Source organism: Agelaius phoeniceus, chromosome 14 (assembly GCF_051311805.1).
Source record: "Agelaius phoeniceus isolate bAgePho1 chromosome 14, bAgePho1.hap1, whole genome shotgun sequence".
NCBI lineage: Eukaryota > Metazoa > Chordata > Aves > Passeriformes > Icteridae > Agelaius > Agelaius phoeniceus.
In genome coordinates, this window is record NC_135278.1 from 14158972 (window position 1) to 14183860 (window position 24889).

At 42.5% G+C, this 24889-nt stretch overlaps 1 protein-coding gene across 6 annotated transcripts in view; it reads left to right on the plus strand.

The window, feature by feature from the left end:
- The first annotated feature begins 7719 nt into the window (after positions 1 to 7719).
- Positions 7720 to 24889, plus strand: part of LOC129125760 (integrator complex subunit 6-like) — a 40011-nt gene continuing 22841 nt past the window's right edge. For 3 of the 6 annotated variants that reach the window (XR_008534992.2, XR_008534993.2, XM_054641370.2), the window contains exons 1-2: positions 7720 to 7973; positions 8057 to 8134. Coding sequence is in view for 4 of the 6 variants with exons in the window: in XM_054641370.2 (XP_054497345.2) it covers positions 7863 to 7973; positions 8057 to 8134 (189 nt within the window). In the remaining 2 variants the exon portion in view is untranslated. The remainder of the gene's footprint in view (positions 7974 to 8056; positions 8135 to 24889) is intronic. The other 3 variants (XM_054641371.2, XM_077185911.1, XM_077185913.1) reach the window with 1 other exon arrangement.

A 24889-nucleotide genomic window follows, 5' to 3' on the forward strand; every position in this document is an offset into this window, starting at 1 on the left:
CTTCTGTATCTCAAAAAAGATAAATGTGAGCTTTTTATTACTCCTCTCTTTTTTTCTCCATTCGGACAAAAGTGTCAAGGAAACCCTATACAGGAATGCCATGGTTAAAGGTTTCTTTGGTGTTTCTTTGTGCCAAAATAATTAGCTTTCGCTCTGGAAATTACCAAAACCTTCTGAAAGGAAGAGAAAAATGTTGTTCTTGTAATCCCCTCCAGTCTGAGATTGTGTTCATATACAAAACTAGATAAGAGAATGCAGCAAATAAACAGAAGTGTCTGGGTTTGAAGTTCTCCTTTGTTGCCAAGAAACCTTCCAACTTAACATACAAGAAATGAGTGAGCGAAAGGAAGTGACAAAACTGGGACCTGAGAGTTCAGGAAGTTCAGTAATTCAGTCTGTACTGGGCAAGGTCGGCAGCACTACCAGGACACAGCATCTCCAGAGAGAGTGGGGCTGTTTTATTCTACTTAGTCCAGAATAAGCACAGTGTCTTCTATTATGTCTAAATCTGAAGGGACAGAGGAGTAAAAGAGAACACATTTTTATTTGAAGTTTCTGTGCTCCTATCTGGCACAAATACTCCATCTGAGAGAGACAAATGCAAATGTCTCCAGATCTGAGCACAGCCATCTGCAGGGAGCACCTTGCTGTCCTTTCAGTCTGGCAAAGTCACAAAGCTCTTCCACCTTGTGCCCTTTTTTCTTACCTTGTCGCATTCGAGCTGACTCTTCAAGACTCTGTACACCTACTTCTTGCTTCCTGCTGTGTCTCAGTTCTTTGGATTTCCCATCTGCTGTGTGCTGCTGCCCTGCACTTTCTCCTCCTGCCATCTCCCCTTTCAATGTCCCTACACAGAGAGCTGCTCTTAAAAGATGAGGTTGTGTCCCTGCTGAAGATCTTCCTGGAAAATTGTTTCTTACAAACAAGATACCAGATATCTCAGGAGAGGAGCTTTATTTCACTTCTTCTTCTTCATCATTGTCTATCTAAATATATATATATATATATATATATATAAGAATGAAAATATCTTTGTTTCATTTTCCCATGCACTTGCTTTTTGGTGAGTTTCCTGGTAAGCTCCCAGTGCTGCTTGGGCCTTTCCATCCTGTCCTGCTTCATTGTCTTGTTACCATCCACTCATTAGATCATGGCTGAAATTAGCTGGTGAGAACTACAGGGCAGGGCTGATACAATTTTAAGTTGTTATCTTTTTTAAAATAGTGAAAACAACAAAATTAGCACTTCTGCAGCTGGGGCAACCAAGGTAGGAAACCATGGAAAGTGCTGGTGAACGTCTGTAACAGAACTAGTGAGAGCTCACGTGGCACCTTGTGTTCCAAGTAGATCATTCTGTCTGCTTTTGTAACTCTCTTTAATGATAAATAGTCTTTAGGATTAAATATGGGATTCCTTTGGGGGGAAAAATATTTTGTGAAAATTGCTTATAGTAAAATACAATGATAATTAAACTAAATAATGATAAACATACTCATGTCATGGAAGTGTTTGGTTTCAGTAAGTTGATAATGATCTGTTAAGGATATGTTGGAAATGTTAATATTCATCCCTTAATGAAAATATTTCCTATTTGGGACCAGTAAGTTATTTTCGGTGTCCTGAGCACAGAGTTAACATCCCATGGAGTGGTGTCCCATCAATATTTTGGAGACTGCCCCCAGTTTTATTTTTAAGACACAAGGTGCCATGCCAGTGAGGGACAGTGGGTGTTCCCAGTGCAGTGAAATGATGGTGAGGGGTGAAAGGTGACTTACTGAGCTGAAATCAGAGGGCTGAGGCTTCCAGAAGGATCTGATCTGCTTTGGATCAGGCACAAGCAGCATGTGGAGTGCAGTCAGGTTAGCTAAACTTTCTCTGTGGGAGATACTTTGAACTCTGCAAGGGAGAATTTCTGTTGCAGGCAAGCCATGTATATAGTAAAAAATCATAACTGTGTCCAGAAATGAAACAGCCAAGTGTGGTTTTTGCTTTATGATAAATCCTGTCAGGTCCCCAGTCCATGAGTATTCTTTGCCATAAAATAAATTCTGATAGGTAATAGATGAAACAGTGTGAATTTCTCACTTGGTGGCACAAATCTGTGTAGCATAGCCTGGGAAAACTACTCTCCTAACCAGTCCCTCTTGGCTCCAGTCTATTTAAACATATGTATTTTCAGGTTTCAGTTCTGGTAACGAAATGCTGCTTTTATGACTCTTCCTCAGAGGAACCCAGGCAGAAGGATGTAGTTTTCCTCAGAAGTGGTAATTTTTTAGTCTGTCTTTATATTTTACATTGTAGAATGTAATAAATCCAAATCCTGCCACTTGTGCATTCATTTAATTTATATTGTTGCTTTCCACATTGGTAATACTCTGGATTTTATTTTTTTTTTTTTAATGCCTTTCATCCAAAGATCCCAAGCTGATTTGGCCTGATTCCCAGGTACAGCTTAGCAACACTTAGCATAAGACCAGTAAAAGGAAGTAACGGGGAGTTTCACGCCGTTCTTGGCTGGCTGTCAATTCAAATGCACCTACAGTGGGAGCATCCCCTGCCCGTGAGCCCCTGCTTCCCGTGGCTCTGCTCCCCTGCCTGCTGCAAGGCTCCTGTCTCAGCCACAAATCCCTCTCCCTTTCTCTCACCCCCTCAGAACAAGCTCTGTTGTCTCCCAGTGTTTATCAGCAAGAGATGATAAATCTTTCCTAGGGGAGAACTTAGGCAGGACATATGGGGGCTTGGGGCTGGGGCCATTAATCTGATATTATTTGCTGTTGGATCACAAACATGCACGAGGCTCAAGCACACACTTTCGGTTTTGTATCTCCCTGCATAGGTATGTGCACAAATTTAATTTTTTTTTCTTATCTCCTGAGGTTTAGAGTAACACAATTCTCCAGTTTGCTAAACAGGAGAAGGTTTCAGTTTCTTTTTCAGCAGCCAGAATATTTTTCAAACTTTTATTCCGAGAGTTGTTTCTTCCTTGGCGAGACTCTTGGACTTTGAAACCTGTTCTCATATGGAAAGCCTTGCCTATCTGGAAATCTGTTCTGGCTTGCTTTGCTGTTCAAAGTGCTGCTTCGTGGGTTCATTTCATGTCTCCTCGGAGACATTTTGTCAGAATTTTGCTTATCTACCAGTATTGCAAAACGATCCCCCATCTTAGGCAACCAATCACTTCCTCATCCCCCTCTCATTGGCCTTTTAAGCAAAATGGAAATTAAACTGTCTGCTGTTATGCAGGCTGTGGATCTGGCTTTCACCTTTGGACTCTGGGCAGTATTAGCTGTGCTTGCATAAAAACTTTGCAGGAAGAGGAAACCTTGCTGAACTGTGCACAGCAAAGGGTTAACACATCTGAGGGAGAAGGGGAGAAAATCAGGATGGCTGGACTCTGCCCCTTTGCTAAGTGGCTGCTTTTTCTGAAGTACATGGAAGACAGATGAAAAACCTCAGAGGTGCCCTGAATTATCTTCTTGAGCATAGAGCTCTCTCTTTTTGTAGTTAAATATGACAGTTATAGTGCAGTATTTATGCACAGTCAATAAATCAGCAGAAAACGTGCTGCAGTCAGGGCATGTATCCATAGTCTGTTCTTTATATTTTAGCTGAAAATGGAATTCCTGAATTTGCTGAAGCCTGTGAAAAGAAATTCAGGTGCACATCTCCACTGGAGACTTACACAAAGTCTGATGGCTTACAGTAGCCAGGGTTTGCTCCTCAGCTTCCATTAATGTCCTCCCATCTGCAAACCCACATTCCTTAAAAGTAGAGAAAAGGCAAATTTTGAATCAGGTTCCCAAACTTTTGAGTGAAATCATTACAGAAAGGAGAAAGAGCAAGTGAAAGGGGCAAAAATCTTTAAGGCTAAGTTACAATTTTGTGGAAGTTTGCAGTGTAGTTACAGAAAAGAAAAAAGAAAAAAGGTCCTGCTGAGCAATATCCTGGAAAATACTGGTTTGGGGGTTTTGTTTGTGTTTGTTGGTTTGGGTTTTTTTTCTGTTTTGTTTTTCCAGAAGGGGCTGTGTGACACACTGGCAGAAGCAGCCTGGCCTTTTCTAGTGTGTGGCTTAAGAGCAGCTAACTGCTGACAGGGGAGAATATTTTGCCCTGATACAGCACACACAATATCACAGGACTTGAATTTGTTCAGCTTCTGCCATCTTGAATATAACAGTGAAGGAGCTGTTATTTAGAACAATTTCTTACCTTCCACACCCGGGTCCAGCTGCACACAAATTCTTTAAGTTAACAGGGGATTTCACCTTTCTGAAAGGGACAGCACACACCTATGGTTGCCTAAGAGCTAAACCCTTCTAAATTCTCACTGTGGTACTGAAAAATGGGCCTTGTGTGGTGCCAAGTAAGTCCCTTAGATCTGGTGACAGCCTCTTTTTTTGTGTGATAGGGATCATACCTCCCAGCTCCCAGCATGGATTAATCTGTATTTTTGTAGTGATTTAGCAGTGACCATTTCTCTTCTGGCTGGAAGTGTTTTAAATTAAGCAAAAAGTCATCAGGACAGCTGTATTACATGACCAAGACAGGGAGCCACAGCAGCAGAGGGAGTTTTGAAGGGTTTAGCTGTTGATCCAGATTTTAAGTAGATAATTTCTTCCTAATGTATCCAGTGTGCCCCAAATTCAGGTGGCTAATCAGTGCCAAAGCTGAACACCTTCAGCATCTAAAGCAGCATGGCTTCTGTCTCACAGGTGTATTACTTGTTCAGGGCAAAAAGCAGCTAGGTGAGAAAACAGTAAGATGAAGCAATAGAAAAGTGTTAAGAAACAAACTGTTAGTGCTAAAATCCTGTTAGAGGCAACAGCTTAGATGTTAAGCTGTGTTAGAACAAGAAACAGAAAAATAATACTTTATCAGCACAACAGGGAAAAAATACCACTGATCTGTTTGGTTCAAAAATTGACTAGAATTAGCAATCCAGAATCCTGTTCCTTTTTACTATGGGATAGAATATCTACACAGAAGTTATTTCAAAATATTTAATTATAGGAGAGCTTAACCTGCTGTACCTGTTGTGATTAATTTCCCCATAAAGACAATTTCTTGAACTATTGCAGCTGAAGAAATGTAGTAGATGAGTGTATTTTCAATTAAAAACCAAGAAAAGTTTAAACTTTATGGAGATGATAAATGTCCACTGCCAGAAAGTCAGCACTGCAAAAACAAACTGTATGGAGGAGGAGTAAAAGCCACTCTAGCTATATTCATGCATGTTAGCAACCCTGGTGTCTGTAATTTCAGGAACAAAAAGTGTCGCATTAAACTAAATAAATGTCTTGCATTGTGTCTAGAAGATTGCTAGACTTTAACTCTTGTGGTGTCCAGCTGGAGCAGGATCCAAAAACAAGATCCTCAAGAGAGAAAGAGGGAGAGTATGTGAACCTTGCCTGCTGCTGCCCTTGGAAAGGTCAGCCTGTGAATTGGGAAACAAGAGTTTCATCTTGACCTTTAAATACTATGTTTGGATAGGAAAGAAGTAGCTTTTAGCTATCTGGTGGTCTGGAATTATAAAAAAAATGGTGAGGATATGAACTTGTAATTGTTTAGCATTTCATACAGCCAGTCAGGGAGGCTGCAGGACATGGGCATTGGGCTGCCAGCTGGAATTGGCTGAGGTCAGCTGGAGGCAGAAGGAGTCTCTGATCTCATCTGGCTGACATGAGAGCAATGCATAGGTGGCCTCATCGCACTCCCCGTGCCAGGACCTGGCGGTGTTAGGTGGCATCTTCTACCAATCCTTCAGTTTCCATTCAGGCCTTTGCAAATCCATTCCTGTCCAGGAGTTATCTTTCCAGGCTAACATGCAGCAGTACAAAAATACAGTATCTGCATTTTTATCTTATCTATAGAGATTCAAATCCCATTTGATTCAGTCTGGCTCCATTCATCTGCACTAATGACTTGCGTAAAAATATTTCTCTGTTTATCCCTCTTGGCCTTTCTGCTATGATTGTTAAAATTCAGAAACCTTAATTGCAGATACACATGCACAACTTATGGAGGGCCTGGATAATGGAATGGAGTCTCCACGTTTGACAGGATTCTTTTTCAACTATTTAACTTACCTACTTTTGGTTCAATAGAATTAATTAATGAGATAATGTGATTTGAAAAATACCTGCAGAGGTTTTTTTAAAAGACAAACGTCTTTCTAAAGACAATATGGAGATGTGGCAGGTCCTGTGTGCAGGTGTTGGGCTTTTTCTGGTGACAAAAGGGATGAGTACATGCCTGAATCAAATTAGCTTACATCTCTTGATTATTCTGAGCAAAATGGGTAATGGTATCTTTACCAACATGTGTATTTTGTAATGCTTTGTAATGGGGCATTAGAATTCACCTGTGATGCTGTGCAACAACAGTATTGTCCAAGTGCTTCACAAAAATGGAGTGAGAACTGAAACTGATTCTGCTTGCTGTTGAAATGAATGGCAAAAAAATATATGGAAAAAGCCCTTGAATTTAAAAGCAGTGGAAAATATTATCAGTTTCTTTATTATTTCAAAGTAAGATACTTGCTGGCAGTGCTTTTTTGTGTGTTTTGGATTTGCTCCTAGAAGAAAACAAGCATTCATGAGTGCACATAGTGCTAAATACTTCCTCAGCCTCCTTCCCCTTATCTGGTTGCTGCTGGTAGTGGCTGCCAGGCCCGTTGGAGCAGGACACCTTGAAGAGGAGGCTCAGGGAGGACTTTATTTCTCTCCAAAATTACCTGAAAGGAGGCTGTAGCCAGGTGCAAGCTGGGCTCTTCTCCCAGGCAACCAGCGGCAGGACAAGGGGACATGGCCTTGGGCTGTATGGGGAGGTTTGGGTTGGACATTAGGAGGAATTTCTTCACAGAAAGGGTGATTAGAACAGGCAGCCCAGGGGAGGTGGCAGAGTCACCATCTCTGGAGGTGTTTAAGGGAAAACTCAATGGGGCACTCGGTGCCATGGCCTGGCTGACAAAGTGCTGGGCCATCAGTTGGACTCGATGATCTCAGAGAGACTTTCCAGGCCAATTGAGTCTGTGATCCCTCCTTTCAGACAATACTTTTTTTTATTTTTCTGAGTGGTAGGAAATATTGTAGGGTGTATGTATTTTCAGTTTTGCCACGATTAGTTTGTTGCCATACTGTATTGATTCAGGTACACTGAGGTGCCCTGTCAGCGTGTGATGGCCAGAAACAGGCACTGCCTGTGGGAGATGATACCTGACCCGGGAAAGGATCGCATGTGGGGACTGGGGATTCAGTGCTTAAGTGAAACCTCTGGAGAGCAGAAACGGGGCCTATTATGTCACCGGGTGAGCTCTGAGAGGCTTCGCTCGGCTCCCCGGGACCAGCACACAGCTCCTGCATACTCCTCAGCCATGGAGGGCTGCGCGGGCCGAGGAGAGGCGACGGCGGGAAGGTGCGAGGCGACGGCGGGGTGACTCAGTCGCGGGTACCGGGAGGTACCGGGGGCACACGGCGATACCCGGACCGTGAGGGGCCAGCCCGCGAGGGGCCGGGCGGGGCGGCCCCTGGAGCGCGGGGCGGGGGACCCCGCAGAGGGGCGGGGCGGGCGCTGTGTGTGTGTGTGTGACAGGTGCGGCGCGCGCGCGCCCGCCGCCACCCCGCTTCCCCCCTTCCCTCCCTCCCCCGCCCCGCGCGCGCGCGCGCGCGCCGCCATGAATATGCAAATGTCGGTATAATTGCCAGCCAATGGCGTGCGCGTTGGTCACATGGTGCTGGTGGAGGCTCAGGGAAGAGAAGTTGAGTCCGGGCGAGCTCGGGCAGCGCCGCCAGAGCCGAGCGAGCCGCGGGCGAGCGCCGCGCCTCCTCCGCAGGGAGCCCGCCGGCCGGGGCTCTGCCTGGACCATGCCGATCCTCCTCTTCCTCATAGACACGTCCGCCTCCATGAACCAGCGGGCGTACCTGGGCACCAGCTACCTGGACATCGCCAAGGGCGCCGTGGAGATCTTCATGAAGGTGAGTGCGCGGCGCCGGGGGAGCCGCCGCCCCCCTCGCCCCCTTCGCCCCGCTCACGCCGCTTCTCTCCGCTCTCTCCGCAGCTGCGGGCCCGGGACCCCGCCAGCCGCGGCGACAGGTACATGCTGGTTACATTCGACGAGCCGCCCTACTGCATTAAGGTAATGACCCCCCCGGCCGCCTCGGCCTCGCGGCGGGGCCGCCCTTGGCGCGGCGCGGCCCCGTCCGGCCCGGCGGCGGCAGCAGCAGCCTGTGAAGATGGCGGACATTTTGCTTTTGTATGGAGGAGAGAGGCTGAGGGCGCTGCTGAGATGGAGGAGGGGGGGGGAGGAGACGGGCGGGCCGTGATTCACCGCCCCGGCGCAACGAGGGGCGGCCGCGCTCCGCCCCCCGCGGGGCGGTGGCTCCGGCGAGGCCATCACCGCGCTCGGGCTCCGCGCAGCCCCGAGCCCCCCGGGACACGCGGGCAGGGTGGGGCGGGCCGGGCCCGAGCCCGGCGGGCAGGCCGGGGTCAGTTACCCCTCACGGCCGCGGGGCAGCGCGGAGGCCCGGCCCTGGCGCGGCCGTGGGTGTGGGACAGCACCCGCGGCTGTTTCCGCCTCTGCGATTGAAGGAGCCTCAGTGTTGGGGTTGTGTGTCCCCCTGCCCCGCTCCTCCCGCCCCGTTCATCCTGCTGAGCACGGTAGCCTGCACCGGTTCCGTGGAAGGGGCTCGCAGCCGCCACTCCGTGCAGGGTTGTGGTGAGCTGGATGTGGAACCATCGAATCACCAAGGTTGGAAGACACCTTTAAGATCACCAAGTCCAGCCATCAACCCCGTTCTGCTACTGTAATTCCTAAACCACTAAATCACATCATCCAGTGCCAGCCTCTTAAACACGGCCAGGTACAGGGACTCTGCCACCTCCCTAAGCGGCCCGACCTCCTGAATTCTGAAAATTTTCTTTCTAATATTTTATCTGAATTTCCTCTGTCCCAGCTTAAGGCCATTTTCTCTGGTCCTTGCTGCCGGCACAGCAGAAGAGACCAGCCCCTATCTCACTGCAGCCTCCTGTAAAGGAGTTGTAGAGGATGATGAGGTTTGCCCTAAGCCTCCTTGAGAGTAAACAAGTCTGCCTGGCTGGCTCCTCTTGTCCCTGTTGTCTCATTCCTTGAGTTTGAGGCAAGTACAGCCATGCCGTTCTCCACTGCACCACGAGGTTTAGGCAGAAGTAAAAAAATAAATCATGGTGCTGCACCCCTTATGCTGAAGGCTGCAGCTTGCTGATGGAAACATCCTAACTGGAAACACTTAGGTAAAGTGTGTCACAGAAAGCATTGCTGTGGGAGTTTTAGAATCCTCCTGAATAGTCCTGGATTAGGACTGTATTTGCTCAGACTAATACACTACTTAAAGTAACTGTTTACCCATGCTATGAACACCAAAGAAGTTCATGTACGAATACATTGTTGGTCATCCTAGAGAAAAAAGGAAAATACTCTATAGATCTCCCAGATAGAACTTCTTGAGATGTTTAAGAAGTAAGTAGGCTCACTGGTGCTGTGAGCTTATTCACTTATTCACATCTTTGATAATGAGGAAATGTAATTATCATGAGCTATGAATCTTGGCTCCTTTCATCGGTAATAAATTTACACAGCTTTCTGAAGTGACAAGTCACAGAGTAAGTATTTATTGTTTGGTATTGCACCTTTCATTTTCCCAGAAGAAGGTGTGGAAGTAATTTCTGTGAATTGAAATCATCCTTGACTTACAGAAAGTTACTGTCAAAAAACCTCCATCTGCCTTGGAGAGATGTTTTTTAGACACAGTGCATACACCATTTTCCCAATCCGTGGCTGTGCCTGGATGCAAACCCTAAATCTTTGTTATACCAGTGTTAACTGGATTTCTTTTGTCCTAGATTTCTTCTAGTTTTGTGTCAAATATTTCACAAATGTATCTTATGTTTGAGGAATGAACTCGCTCCCTGCAGTGACAGCAAGCATACTGGTGATTGAATAAAAAAACGACTTTGCTGCTGGAGGTCTGTGTGGTAATGCTACAGGTTATTACCACGTCTGTACTCAGATTTGCTGAGGAAGATCCTTGTGTTTAATAAGCATCTGTGTACATTCTGATGGGCTAATGAACATCTGACTGTTGGCAGTTTTAGTAAATAGTAATTGAAATAAATGGGGCTGTGATACCCATCATAGCATTCAGTCATATTTAATATACATTAAATAGCCGAGGGAAAGGAAAAGAACTGTGGTGCTTGTAACTTGCTAATGTTTCTTCTTAGAAATTTTTATTTCTGCCTTTAGCACACTGATTTCTTAATTGGACCTTAAACAATCTTAAAAGATTTTTTTAAAAAAATTAGTAACTTTTCTAGGAACAGGCTGCAAATTCAATAAATATCTGATTATAGTAATTATGATCACAAGTGCAGCTCAACTATTGTGTAAAGACTTCATGGAATAATGAGTGTTACTGGGCTGTCATCATGTCTGTTCCTTGAGCAGAGAAAGCCTCACAGCAGTGATGACTCCCTGTTTGGAGACTTGTTCTCAAGACCTGCTCTGGTATTTATGATGTTCCCTCCGTTGCGTTTTTTAACAATCACAGTTGTTCCAGGAAAACTTCCTGGTCCAGGCCAGATTCTCTATGTCTTACAGAACATGCCTGTAAAAGATATAAAATCTGGTTTCTTTACTAATGCTGCTGCAGTTAAACACTTATTTCTCTTGATTTAGAGAAGGTAAAAACAAACCTGACAAGTGAATGCATTTTGCAGGCTTGCTTTCCAAGTATGTGCAGCAGTGGCTGCTTTATCCTCTTGTTTTCTTGATGATTTATACTAATTAAATTACACAGTCTCTCAGATAGTTTACCAGTGAAGCATTTGAGGGAAATAATATGGTGGTGGAGCTGAGACCACCTAGAAGGCAGAGGAATTACAGGAACTTGAGCTTTGGAGCAGGGGTAGCTGAAATACGTGCCTTGGGTTGGTTTGTTTCAGAATTTGTTTGTCTGTAGCATTAAAGTATTTCAAACCAACAGCACCAGTTCACTTTTGATGGACAAGAATATATCAAGAAAGTATTAAGCATATGTGTTGCATTGTGCTAATGAAAGAATCATGCTATTGCACATATGATTTGCCAAAATCTATGAAAGTAAGATGGGGTTTTTGAAACTGTCTTTAGTATAGATGGTTTGAAATTATTTACAGGACCTGTTGATTCTGTTTGGCTGCTTGTAGCTCTCTGTGCCATTTTTTAAACATGAAATTATTTAGTCTGTCAGTTTGCAGTGGGGCTCTGCAAAGAGCTGTGATTACAAGTGTCTAAAGAGGAGTCAGGATGTTGTCCTGGGAAGGTGGGGACAGGAAGATGGGGATGGCAGGAATCTCAGCCCCACTCTGGCAGCAGATGCCTCTGGAACCTCGTCAGCTGTTTGGCTCCTATTTGTTATATAATGTATAGGTGGTGATTTGTGACAGCAATTACAGTGCAACCATTTATAGCTCTTACTTTGTTTCCAAAATACTCTACAGAAAGAGATAAATATATAATATTTTAAAAGCACATTATGAAATGTATTAACCTTGTAATTGTCAAGTGATGTGATCCTGTATAGGTCAGTGGAAAAATACCTGTACATTCTGTTGGATGTTGGGTCAAACTCCCATTTCATGAACTAGGAGGTAAAATTAGTATGTTACTTTGAGAAGTAAGAATGTTCAGCCTAATGTTTTTAGTGTATTTTTTAGATTGAAATTGTGATAGGGTGCTATCTAGTGAGTCTGTCTTAGTGAGTGCCATGTTAACATGGAAGTGAGCCAGTCTGTTCTGGTATTTGGGTATCTGATTTGGGGTGTTTGGCATGCATGGGAAGGTAATAAGATGTACAGTAAAGCACCTTTGTGAAAGGTGTCTATCATTATTAAAACACTAGTGTTTAAATTTAGTTACAGAAGGAATTTATTTCCAGTGTGTATCCAGTTGGGCAAGAAAAAGGGGTTCAAGAGCAGCCTTGCTGCCTGGCAGGGTATTTGATGTGCCTGGCCTTCTGGCTAAGAGAAGTGCATTGTCCTATTCAGGGAACAGTTCCTGATGTGTCCTTGTTGTGAGGACTTTGTGTCCATGGATTGCTGGAGCCCGGATATTGCTCCATCCCAGCCCTGTTGTGTCCTGGTGCTGCAGCACCTCCAAGCCTTGTGTGCCAGCCCCACCCTTCTCACCCTTCCTGCACAACGTGGCTGATCTGGAATGCCTGGGCAGGAGGGTGGCAGCGTGCCAGGCGTGGCACTGGCAGCTCTGCACAGCACTGCCCCAGCTCCCAGGGCTCGTGGGGCTCCTGAGCTCTTGGGGGTGACCCTTATGGGCTTTTTTCATATATTTACCCAGTTGATTGATTTTCTTTTTGAAATCACATAAATTTCAGCATCCTCTGTCAAATATAGATGTATTTCTGTACATAAGCACATGCTGTGGTATAAGTGGGCAGAATCTTAAACCCTTTTTTTTTTGTGAAGTAATGGTGCTAGAGTAAAAGTATGGAGAAAAGAGAACAGTCTTCTCACCTACCCTTTTCCCTGCAAGCTTTTCTTATTTTCCAGTGATGATGTTTCAGCAAGATCTATCTAGATTTGTCTGAAAATGGAGCTCATGCCAAAATCTTAGCCCAAAGAGTTTTTGAAAAGGAAAGCAAGGCTTAACTCTTCATTTATTTTTTTTCCAGTCTTGATTTTTGTGAAACCTCACATCCTGCAGTTTGTGGTTTTCTTGTGGATTTGGGCTGTAACTGGCGAGTTCAGGCCCAGACCAAAAACACAATGGTGGCCTTATGTGAAGTTATTGATTAACTGGACTGCCCTGTTCCCTTGTGACTGATATCTGGCTGCTGGCAGTGATATGGCTTTTCCTCAGGGCTCAAGGAATATTATTTATTATCTGGTCACAGAAATATGACTTCTGTTTTATGTTCTTCAGAGACTCTATCGTCTGACCTTCTTAAATGATATGGTCACAAGTCAGAGGACTGAGAGAACATAAGTTATATTCTGAAATACATATTTTCCTCCTTCTGTTGTGTTATACTGAATTCAAGAGTCAGCTGTGGCTGCACTGCAGAAATAGTCTCCATGAATTTGAGTGCAGAAATATGTATGTAGCTGTCTAAGAAGTAGCTCAAATTACTTTATACAGTGTATGTGAAACACTGCACTGTTTGAGATGTGCAAACTGGGGCTGATGGATAGGATGTCTTCCAGTTCCACTGCTGTTCCCTGCTAGCCTGAACATATGTTTCAGTGCTAAAGAGCTCCCTTGTGGAAACAGCTCTTCATGATGGGCTCTGAGCAACCTCTTCTTTTTTCCCCTGAAATTCTGGAGTTGGATTGGGATATTTTAGAGGCTGGAGCAGGAATTTGTAGAGGCTTTTTTAAACATTTGTCAAAGAATACTTATTGTATGTAAATAACCTGCTCATTTATGATATTGAAATAGTGCTTCAAAACTGGGAGTTCATAAGGTCACACTTGAGGAGACTAACTTTGCTGTCTTTTATTTCAGTGGCACAGAAGCTTCTGCAAGCATTTTTAAATTTTGCTTTCATGGAGAACCTGTGCTGCTGCAGAATGGAACCGATTACCACTCACTGTGCACAGGGCAGAGGCAAATGAATAAGCTGTGCTGCTGAAAGAGAGATGTGAGATCTGTTTGTCTGTTTCTGGAAGAAATAAGATCAGAGCTCCTGACTCTGAGCTGCAGGGAGAAAGAGGAACCCAGCCATGAAGCCTGTTGGGTTTGAGGCAAAGATCTGCAGGAATGCTGCCTGAGGTGGTAGGAAATTGGTGTGTTTTTCTACTTCTGTGAAGGAGGAAAACCTGAGGGATACCTAGTAAGCTTAACTGTAGCAGATCCACAGAATAAGCCTAAGTTGATTAAGGTTTTGCAGGAACATTTAGACACTGAAAACCATTGGGTTTTCTATGTAAAAGATCTGACTTTTGGCAGGCATGAGTTCTTGGTGGCCTGTGCTGTGGAAGGAGTGGTGTGAGCAGCTGGGAATACACTTGGACGTTTACAAGCTGGCACTGGGGTGTGCAGGCAGAATTTTTGGTGCAAGGCAGATAGCAGCTGCAGGGGCAGGAGGGAGGCTGCTATCTGAGAGGTGAAAAAGGGAAGGAGAGCTGAGCCCAGTGGGAGAGGCCTATCTTTGTCTCCAGATATGCTGTTAATGAGGCACACACTTAGTGAACCCACCAGCCAGCGTTGTTGGAAAGGGGGAAAAAAGGTGCTGAATGTGGTACTGAGGGACTGGATGAAGGGTAAGCAGCACACACAGTGTCTGTTGCTGATAACTAATTCAGGAGACTGTTCTGTACTTGTTCAATGCAGAGAGATAGCCATTCCTGTTCTACCACTACACACGTTTTGGGTCAGTTACAGCAGTATTTTTATTTCTGAGCACCAACATCTTCCATTGCCTGGGAAGTACTGCACACACCTCTCCTCCATGTCTTCCACTGTGCTTGTTTGAGGCTTTGTTGTGAAATTTGTGTGTTTTCTGAAGGCTGTCTTTGAGCAGAAATGACTGGCAGGTTAAAGCCAGCAATTTCTTTTCCTCTGTTAATGACTTAAGGAAGAGAAACAGAAGTCAGTTGTTTAAGGAACACTCATGCAGATAGGATTGTTTTTTTTGAGGGCAAAACAAAATCAACTTAATACTGTTTGAGAATAACCACCAAACAGTTTTTACACACTTCTTTCAATTTAACTGCTTTATCACTTAAATCTGACCAAAGAATGTGTACAAAAAAGTTCCTTTTTTTTAAAATTAGGCATCTATTCTGAAATTGGATAAGTAAGGCCATAGGCAGAAGGTTCTTGTTGGTACAGGTGGTAGGTTTGTATTTTACATACTGCAGTGTATGTGTCTCAGAATCTGAAAACATCTAAAAATGTATTTTACTAAAATCTTTGGAATCATCCCTGCAGCAGGAAAGGAAGTATTGTAGTCCCTTTTAGCTTATAAAGGTATCAAATTGATTCCTATAGAGAGTGTCCTTTAAAAATCACATTCCCATTCCTGAGAAACATCACACTGGGTAGTGTAAAACATGTTAAAATGCTTTTAAACATGCATAAGCATGCTGCTTTACTTCTTTGTGTCCTGGTTGTGAGTTGTAGTAAGCAACCTCTTCCAGGAATTGGTGTAATGAGGCCAGAACATTATAATGAGGAATTCTGTGAAAAGTAATGTACCTTTGCTTAAAAAAAATCCCAAAGCAGTAGTAATCAGGGTGATTCATTCTTCTAAAAGGGGTAGTTTTGTGCCTTCTGAAATTGAGGTATTTTGTAAAAAATCAAATTCATGCAAGAACTTAAAGGTGACGGTTAAATTTTTGAAAGGAATTGATTTAAATGGAAGGACAGTTCAGAAATTAACTTCTTGATAGGTATGAGGGACTGAACTCTGCTTAGCTGTCCTTTTTATTATTATAATTTTGAAGTAGTCAAATACTGGAACTTGTGCTTTCACCTGCTGCCTGTCTTCACAGAAGGGCAAGTGTGTGTTGCTGGGTTAATTCTTAATGAAAATATTTTAACTGGTTCTGCTCCTACAGGAATCTGTAAAGTAAAAGCTTGCTTTTTTCATGTGAGATGGGTTTCTGCTTTGTACTGTGCAGTAGATGAGATGCCAGAAGCCTTGAATGGAAACCATCATCTGTTGTTCATAGCCACTACAGCAGTTTATATTTTCTTTTTTTTATTTGGTTCTTTATTTGGGCTTGGACACATTCAAAGATGTAAGCCCTTAAGACTACAGGATAAACTAGACAAAAGTAGATAGGTTTGCATTAAGAGGCTTTACTCATCCTCAGTGCAAAGGTCACTTTTATTTTAAAAATAGAAGCTTAAAATGTGGAATCAAACACTTGAGTTGGATCTCCAGAGTTATATTTTTGTAGGGAGGTGTTCTGTAAGGAGGAAGGTGCTTTGTGTGAAGTTGGTGGTTCCTGGCACATGGAATCTTTGTGGTCTGCCTCTACCCCTTTTGTGCTGTTATTATTTCAGTTTCACTTAGAAGTTGAAAAAAGACATTTTTGAAAGGTTTCTTTTTTTGTTGGTGTATATATATGTAAAAAGGCCTGGGCATTGCACCCTGGCTGTGTGGTGTGGCTAAAAATATGCACAGAACACATGTGATACCTTGAAAATGGGCATTCATTCTTTTTGAACATGATGGGAGCTGATGTAGTATTTGATTGGCTCACATTTTAACAGTGGGAAAAGGTAATTCAGATTGCAGGCACTTCTACCTTGTTCACCCTTGCATATTTTATAACAGCTTGCCAGGAGGAACTATGGTTTGCAGCAGTGGTGCAACAATGATGTTTAGAGCTTGCTGTGATCTAGAAAAGATGTATCTTAGTGCTGTCTCCTGCAGTGTTCTCATACCCCAGGCACGTTCTGTACCGTGTGCCCCGTGCTTGGGAGCTGAGGGCTTTTGGGGGGAGCAGGGCAACTCCAAGGGCCCTGGCAGAAGGTTCCAGATGGCTTCAGCCTTAGTGATTCTCTTCACTGTCTGTGTTTTGAATGCCTATATCCTTGATTTTATTTAATAACATAGACTAACAAAAAAACCCCAAAAAACTCACCACCAAAAAACCCCACCAGAAATAAAAAAACCCAAACAATGTAAAGAGCAGCTGGTGCCGTTCTTTATTCTAAATGCAGATTGTTACTTAAAGAATTCACTCTAATTCACTCTTGTAGATTGAGTCTTGGAATTTCTTCTTCTTTCTTAAACTTTATTCTTACAGTGCACCTCATAATAATGGAGCTCTTATGCTTTTACACCCCCAAAAGATAGAACAGGCAATAATTGAAAGGAATTTTTTTGCTTTGAAATTTTCTGGCTAATTTCAGAATACTTAAAAAACACATAGCAATCAATTTCAGCTGTAAGCAGCATGTTTAAGGTTCGAGATTTTAAGAATGTACCAAGAGATTCATTCTTGTAAAGAGACTGTTATTGTGCAGATCAGACTCTGTAGTTGCCCATAGACTTGTATTGATCTGTATATTCACTCTGCAGAGCATTAAAAAAACAAACTTTATTGTGGTGTAAGAACTGAGATTGACAAGGATCTCTGAAACTTGAACTGCTTTTTGTCAGATAGGTAAACAAGTCTTGTTTTGTTTTAAAATAGCTGCTGCTATTATTATTATTATTATTATTATTATTATTATTATTATTATTATTATTATTATTTCCCACCCAGTTATGATTGTTTCCTTGTGTATCAATGCAAATTTCAGCATCAGCAGCACTAGATTTATTGAATGTTATTCTAGACTAAAAAAACAAACAGTTCAGAATGCCTTAATTTTACTTTTTAAAGATAAGGCAGTTGTTGGTTTGTCTGTCTTCTCACAGATGCTTTTAAAATCTTAAATGTGTGAAATAGTGTTTGGAAAAGTAAGGATCTTGATAAGATGGATGTTGTGGAGCAATTAATTGGACAGAAAACAAAGATCTACAGTGTGATTAAGCTGGTGTTGCTATGCTCTGCTTCTAAGTGAGTATAATGCATTAGCACTGGTCTTCATAGCTTGTTAATGGTTCAGCCAGTGAGTTTTGATTAAAAAAAAAAAAAAGTTAAGCTCTGCTTTGTGGGAGAATGTGCATCTGTTGAGGCAGAACACTTGGTGCCTGTAGCTGCTGCCAGGGCTCCGGTGGCTCTCCCAGGCTGGGATGTGGTGGGATGGGAGGGCTGGATCTGGGCCATGTGCCCTGCCCTGCCCTGCCTGGGGAGCTTTCCCTAATCAGAAGAGCTTCAGCTCAGGTGGTTACTTTTGGTCCAGGTGACTCTTGCATTGAAAAGAAATCCAGCCTTGCCATGATCTGAAATAAAAATCTGACCAATAGTAATGCTCCCAAGGCCATCAGTGTATTTTGGGCTGTATAAGAATGAAGTTATTTGCTGGGCTGGCTAGTTGATATTTCCATGAGTATATGGATTTAATGGTCATCTAAAGTATTTATTTTCCTCAGCACTGCCTTGAACAGCATTTCAGACATGAATTGAGCAAAGCTGGTGATTAGATGACTCCTTCTAGATTCTTGAGTTTTGAAGTAAATTTGTAATACCTGTAGCACTTTGGTGTGCTGCTCTAGTTCTGTGATGTGCTTTTGGAAGGAAGGAGGAAGGAATGTGGCATTTTGCAAAATTAATATGAAACATATTGTGTTGTTTCAGTTCTGGGCTGTAAAGCTAGAGTATCATCAGTAATGCTTTTCCACTTGGTTTCCAAAAACGTGCAGTGAGGGATCCCTTGTGTTGATAGCAGCTACTCTGTAACCTCTTAGCTATTGCCTTTGTTCCTTGTGGCTTCTCCAGGCATGCTGAGTGTAGGAAGGGACCAGGAGAAGGACAGAGCTGGGGCTGATTGGTATTGAAAGCACATTTGATAGGCTGAAAGAGCAGCAGGCACTGTGAGAAGCTGAAAATCTTTGATTGAAACCTCCACATTTCTGCAGTTGCCCTCTCTACAGTGTTTGGATAAGATGCACCTATAATGGTATTTCTGAAATGACTGCTATGCTGCTGAACAGGAGCATGGAGCCTCTTGTTATGCTTACTGTGCTAAGCCTGCAGACTGTGTGATTACTTCTGTGTTCCCTCCATTAAGCTGTTGTGTGAAATGTAGCTTGTTCTGGTTCAGCTCTGTACTGAAATATCCTGGCTTCTCGAGAATTCCTCAGAAATAGGTGCTTTTTTAACTGGATAGTGTTTTTCTATTTAAATAAGAATGCTTTTTGGAACAGGGTGATCCCACGATCTCTTTGGTATTTATACTTTCCTTTCTTCATGTGTTTCCTTTTTTCCTTGTACAAGATAAAGTGCAGTGAGAGTAACTGTCAAAATACATGAAATACTGATGACCAAAAAGCTAAATCCAGAGATAGATTGAAGCAGGAGCAGCAGGTAATAAATAAAAAGGTAGTGTAGGCTTTTTTCTTTCTGCTTGGCATTGATTATTATCCCTTGGTTCCAAGCAGTTTCCAGCTTTGAGTTGTTCATACAGCTTCTGCATTTGGCATTCCTGTAGCAGGTGCTGCTTCTCTCTAAATGCTGATATTAACAAAAGGCCCCAGCACTTGTTTCATAACTGGAGCTTAAGAACCTCTCTGCTTGTGTTTTGCAGGGGTGTTGTGCTTAAAGATTATTTGAGTTGTTTGTAACACAAACATCTTGAATTCTTCTTGAAGGAAAAGTGTTTCTATGTCGTATTTAATGGTGAAGTCATCTTGAAAGGACAGGGAATTGCATGGTGTAGTTTGAGCTTTCTTTGGGTTGGGTTTTTTTATTTTAAGGTTTCATGGAGAAATTCTTCTTTCTATACAAGATGAAATAGTTTTCTGTGTAGCTGACTGCCTGTAATAAAAGCTGGCACTTAGATGCTGTGCTAGAATGTAGTTAACATTCACTAATGTGCTTTAGAAAACCAACTGGTTCGATCTGTCTCTAGAAATTATTCAGTCTGATGGGTGCAGGTACAGGAGAGTTCAGCTTAGAAATGTGCAATTGCAGGGGATCTCCTGGGCATCTCACTTCACACTGTAGCCCTTCCTTGGAGTGCAAGGCCTGGATTGCTTTGAGGGGAGGTGAAACTGGAGGGTGCTCCCCAGGCACTGAGGGCTGTCCAGGAGGGGCTGCAGTGGCTGTTGTGTCCCAAGGGACAGCTGCAGGTGCCTGACACCTTCCCTGCACTGTTTCCAGCTGTGCAGGGAAAAATAGTGTGGGTGAGGGCAGGAGAGAGTCTGTGTTATCAAAGTACATAATGTGACCCAGAGAAAAAGGAAGAATTGTGGTGCCTGGAGGTGGATGGAGATAGAGGGGTCTGCAAATTGGCAGCTTTCTGCTAAAAATCTGGTGTAAGACTGTATCAGCTGTGTGGGATCAAAGGAATCCTCTACTTCAGTGTCTTCTTTTTTTTAAGATGTGTTTTTTTCTAAAGATGTTTTAAAGCAGTTTATGCTTCTTTGGTCTCTTGGAGATGTTTTATGTATATTAAACTTCTGTGATATTTTATTTGACTGGAATTTAGGTGCTTTTAAAAAACCTCAATTTTCAGAAAGTCCCCACTGGATTTCAAGAAGGACTTTTGATGGATGGTTTTCAGTTTGAGTGTCCTACAAAAGCAGCAGAAATAACTTTACAGGAAGAAACAATTAACTTACTATTCACAATACTTAGCCCTAACACTCTGACCTGGTGCTCACTAGCTGTGATGTAAGGAGGACCAAGTGATGCTTCTGTAGATTCTTCACTGTACTTGGCTGCTCTGTGGGATTATTGAGGCAGTAATTTAAACCTGTGAATTGATTACCTGCTCAAATACTCCTCAGATGAGAACTGAGGAGGGTCTTTGTTAGGCAGGTCTCAGAGCAGGCAGCAGTGAGTCCTGCAGCTCCCTGTGCTCAGCACTGCCCCAGTGATGAGCTCAGTTCACACTGTGTGCCAGTGCAGATTTCAGATACCAGAGGTGGGTGCTGTGCTGCTCTCTGTGCCAAGAACAAAAAAGAATTGATCTTGGGAATCTCTTTGCTCCAGGCTGTTCTGTGCTTTGCAGTGACAGGAACTGGTGTGCTGCACAGAACAAACTAGAGAGTGGTAGTGCTGAAATGAGAAGAGTTCTGCAGCCAAAGGTACAGAAAGCCTGAGAGCTCTCTTGCCTCAAAAATGGCATTCATAAGTATTTGGAGGGGAGTCAATATCTGTAAGTGTCTCTTAGAGCTGTTTTTCTGCCCCATTTGCACAGAAAAACGTTTGTGAGGATGAAATTAGTAGGTGATTAGTAGGTCATATGATTTTGAATTATTTTAGGAAAATGAAAAATGTTAAATAAAAATGTATTTGGTGTTCATAGTGTAGTCAGTGCCTTTCTTCTCCTGTGTGCTATTTTTAGCCAGCAAATCTTCGAACACCAAATCAAACACATGGGGGTAGCATGGGCATTGGCTGCTCTGTAGTGACAAGCAGCCTTACCCTGTCCTTCATGGGCAGGGGACACAGGTACCAGCACCTGTCCCTCTCCCTGTTTGTGCCAGAACTGGGGTGGCCAGGACAGTCTTGGCTTGCTAAAACTCCTCTGCCAAAGTTGTCGATGCTCAGGCAGGAATCTCACGACTGCAGAGGAAGTTATTCCCTCCTGCAGGACCCACTGAGCAGTGCTGGGGCTGGGTTCAGGAGATTTTAAAGAGATGAAGATACTTGGGCATTTGGGATGCAGCCCCCTGAATTGTAGGGTGTCCAAAAGCATAATTGACTTCTGTACAAAAGAAATATCTGCTTGACTTTGGCTCAGACATGAGCAGGTCTGAGTTGTGATTATGTGTACAGTCACAAGTGAACAGAAAGGTAATTTTAAAATGAATCATTCTGGTGATTTGGGAGGCAAAATGTTCTGCTGGTTTTACTGTCTTCCTGTGGTACTTGGAAATTCCATAACAGGAGTGGTTTCAGATTTCAGCAGCTGGATTTTTTTTCTTACCTTATTTTTTCCAAATGATTGCCACTGACAAGCTAGGATGCCCCAGGCATGTTGTCTTAAGGTAGTCTGTTTTCCTAAGATGGGTGCATTTAATAATAGCTTGAATTTTTGAGAAACTTAAATACTTAAAACAAGTTGTAATATCTGAAATGCAGTTGTTCTTTCTTGGGCAACATTAGCAGAACTCTTAAAAATCTGTATGTTTGACTAACTATTGAGTATGTACTGTAACACAGATTGTTGTGATTGGCATGCAGGATTGCAAATTGTCTTATTGGAAGATTATTTTTAGTAATGTTGCAGTGTTTGAATTAGATCTGAAAGCAATCCAGTGAACAATAAACTGTGCAGTTCTGTATTATGGCATTGCTTATTAGAAGCTCTGAAGATGAAGACTTGGAGCCTCCAAAGCACTGTGTCCCTGGATTTCCTGAAGCTGGTGAAACTGGGAAATGCTTTGGACCTGGAATTCTTGTGCTCTAATGCCCAGCCTTTGGCTCTGCCCCTTTTTTTACAAGCTGACAAAACTGTGCCAAGAAATAGTTGGAAAGAATAAAAGAAAAAAAGCACAGCACCAATCAAAGCCAGAACAAACCAACAATGAACCAGTAAAAAACTACAGTAAGACCAGTAAACCTGACAGATTGGCCAGTGTAGCTGAGATTTCAAGATCTGTGTTACATGTATTCAAAACTTGGTACTGTTTTACTTGTACATCAGTATTACCCCTTTTATGTGATAAAGGTGGAGTGATTCGTTTTGTTTTTTTTTTTTTCACTCCTGCTACAGCATTTTTACAAGATTTTCTTTCTTTCTCTTGCAACTAAAATCTTCTGTTTCTCCTAAGTCTTTAAAGTCTTTTTAAGCTACCGACCCTGACCAAGATTTTCTTTTGCTGCTGAACTCTGTTCTTTTGATGTTCAGTTAGTCCTGATTCTGCTTGGTCTAAATAAGGCCTCCTTTTCCTCACTGGATTTTTCACCTTGGTGTTTGAATTCTCGTTAATCTGGGCCTTTCTCCTGCCGAAATAAGCTGTTTTGACCTTACCTGCTTCTTGAAGCAGCTGAAATACTTCTCTAGCTGTGTGGTGAAATATAGAGCAGGGCACGGATTTGTCTGAAAACTCAGTTAGCAGAGAAAAATGTTACTTTTTAAGTATGTTATTTCTTGTCAGCATGATTTGCTTGCCAAGGCCGAGGCCAGGAGCTGGAGGGTGGTGTGATGCTTCCAAATCTCTGGGTGGTTTGTAGGCTGGTATCCAGAGCTTGCAGAAGGCCAAATGACAGTGCATTTTTGTCTGTTGTTGGCATAAGCAAAAAGGGTGAGATTTTTGATTTTAGTACTTGTTTTTTCCTACCTATCTTTGAAAGTCTTCTGGTATGTGTTTAGAGTCTAAAATTATTTGTTCATATAAATTATCAAAGGAAAGGCCAGTAATATACTGGCAAGGTAAAGGCTGCTCAGATTGCTATTAATAAATTCTGGGCATAAAAGTGACTGAGTCGGAATGTAATATTGAAGATTAGAAGCAAATACTCTCACTGCTCAAATTGGTTCATAAACAACTGAAATAACTAATATTCAGTTCTGACTTCTTAGTTACTGACCTGTAGAGGATTTGTAGTTTTGTGGAATATGTTTGTGTTTGCTCCTTTAAGGTTGTGGGGTTTTGGTTGGGGTTTTTTTGGTCATTATGTTTATCCTGGCAAGTAAAGCCAGTGAGTTTTTTGTAAGCAATGTTAGTGGCAGTATTTTCAATTTAGAAAGGATTATTATTTATTCACTTCAACGTGAACTCATTGTGCACCTGCTCGGTGTGGGGTGCTTGACTCTGTTTTGCCCTAAGAATATTCCCACTGTATATATGGAAAGGAGAATATACAGACTCTTTGGGGCAGGAGTTTCTGTCCCTGAAATATGTGTTTCATTATATACATTGGCTTGGGTCTTTCTGGAGAAAAACATGTTACAGAAGTAGACTTTCTTGTCATTGATTTAAGTGGTTTTTGATTCAAGAATCTTTTTTTTGATGATAAAGTAGAGAATGGAGTACATTAACTAATCAGACATTTAGTTAGAGCTGGATATGGAAATCTTGCATTTGCTGCTCTTGTTCTCATTATGAGAAGTTCTTCCATTTTACTCTGTTTATTTCAAAGGTACAGTTCTTGGCTTTATCTTTAAAGATCCTGTGAGAGCTGTAAGATGAAAAACAGTTTCCTTGGACAGCCAACCATTGGTGATCAGCTGCTCCTTGTACCTTCAGCTTCCCTACTTCTGCCTGGGGAAATGGTACATGTTTTATTTTGCAGGCAGTTGACCACGCTGCAGCAAGATCAAACAGAGAGCTGGAAGCTGAGCAAACATTTTCACAATGGGAAAATAGCAGAATCTCCAAATACCAGTGAAGAAGACTCTTACTGTTTATTTTATAAAGAATACTCTTAAATTCATTGGAGTTCAAATCAAGAAATGTAGACTGGGAATAATGTTTCTTTTGTAAATGTTTTGTTCCCCCCTGTGCTTTAGTAACAACGTAAGGCAAATGGTCTTTGCTGGAAAACACTTTGTGAACTCCAGCCTGGCTGTTCCCAGGAACATTGATGGACTCAGTGATGGGTGTTCTTGCCAGACAAAAGGGAACAGTCTCACCTGCATTTATGGATCTGTAGAATTCAGACAAAACAATTTTGGTAACTGTTCACTTAAAATTGTTTAAGAGAAGCTTTTTTACGATAAGACAAATAATCTTGTTGAGATTTGGTGCTATTTCACTCTGAAAAAGTACCATTAACTAAGTCACTTTTACTCCAAAACAATGACTCTCTGCTTGCATTTCATTTTTGCCTTGAGCTGACCACAGGTGTGGGAGGTTGCTGTGGCTCTGCTGATGAGATGCTGTATTTTAAGCTGTGGTTGTGTGTGAGTGTTGGTGTTTTATTGAGAATTACCTGGTTCTTTTGAGCTTCCAGGGCAGTTTAATCATAAAGCTGAACCAGTCTTGGTGAAAGTCTGTTCTTTCGTTGTCCCATTGCAAAGTTTTCTCACTTGTATCCCTTGCATTAATCTCAAGCTTGAAGAACTGGTTAAGGGAGCTAAACTTGACCAAAATGCTTTTGTTGTATCATCTTATGATAATTCTCCATTCTGAAAAGAAATCCACCCAGCTTAGGCTTGTCAGCTCAACAGAAATGTTGATCATCACAAGTCCTTTCTGCTCAATTCTTCTATCTTTTACAGAACATGTCTATCCCAAGACCATTCAGAGAGCCCTCAGTGTGTACTAAAGGTTGGAAATGGGCTAGAGCAGCTTAAAAAGCCCAGGAAGATCCTGTCCTGGTGTTCTTGCACAACTTGGCA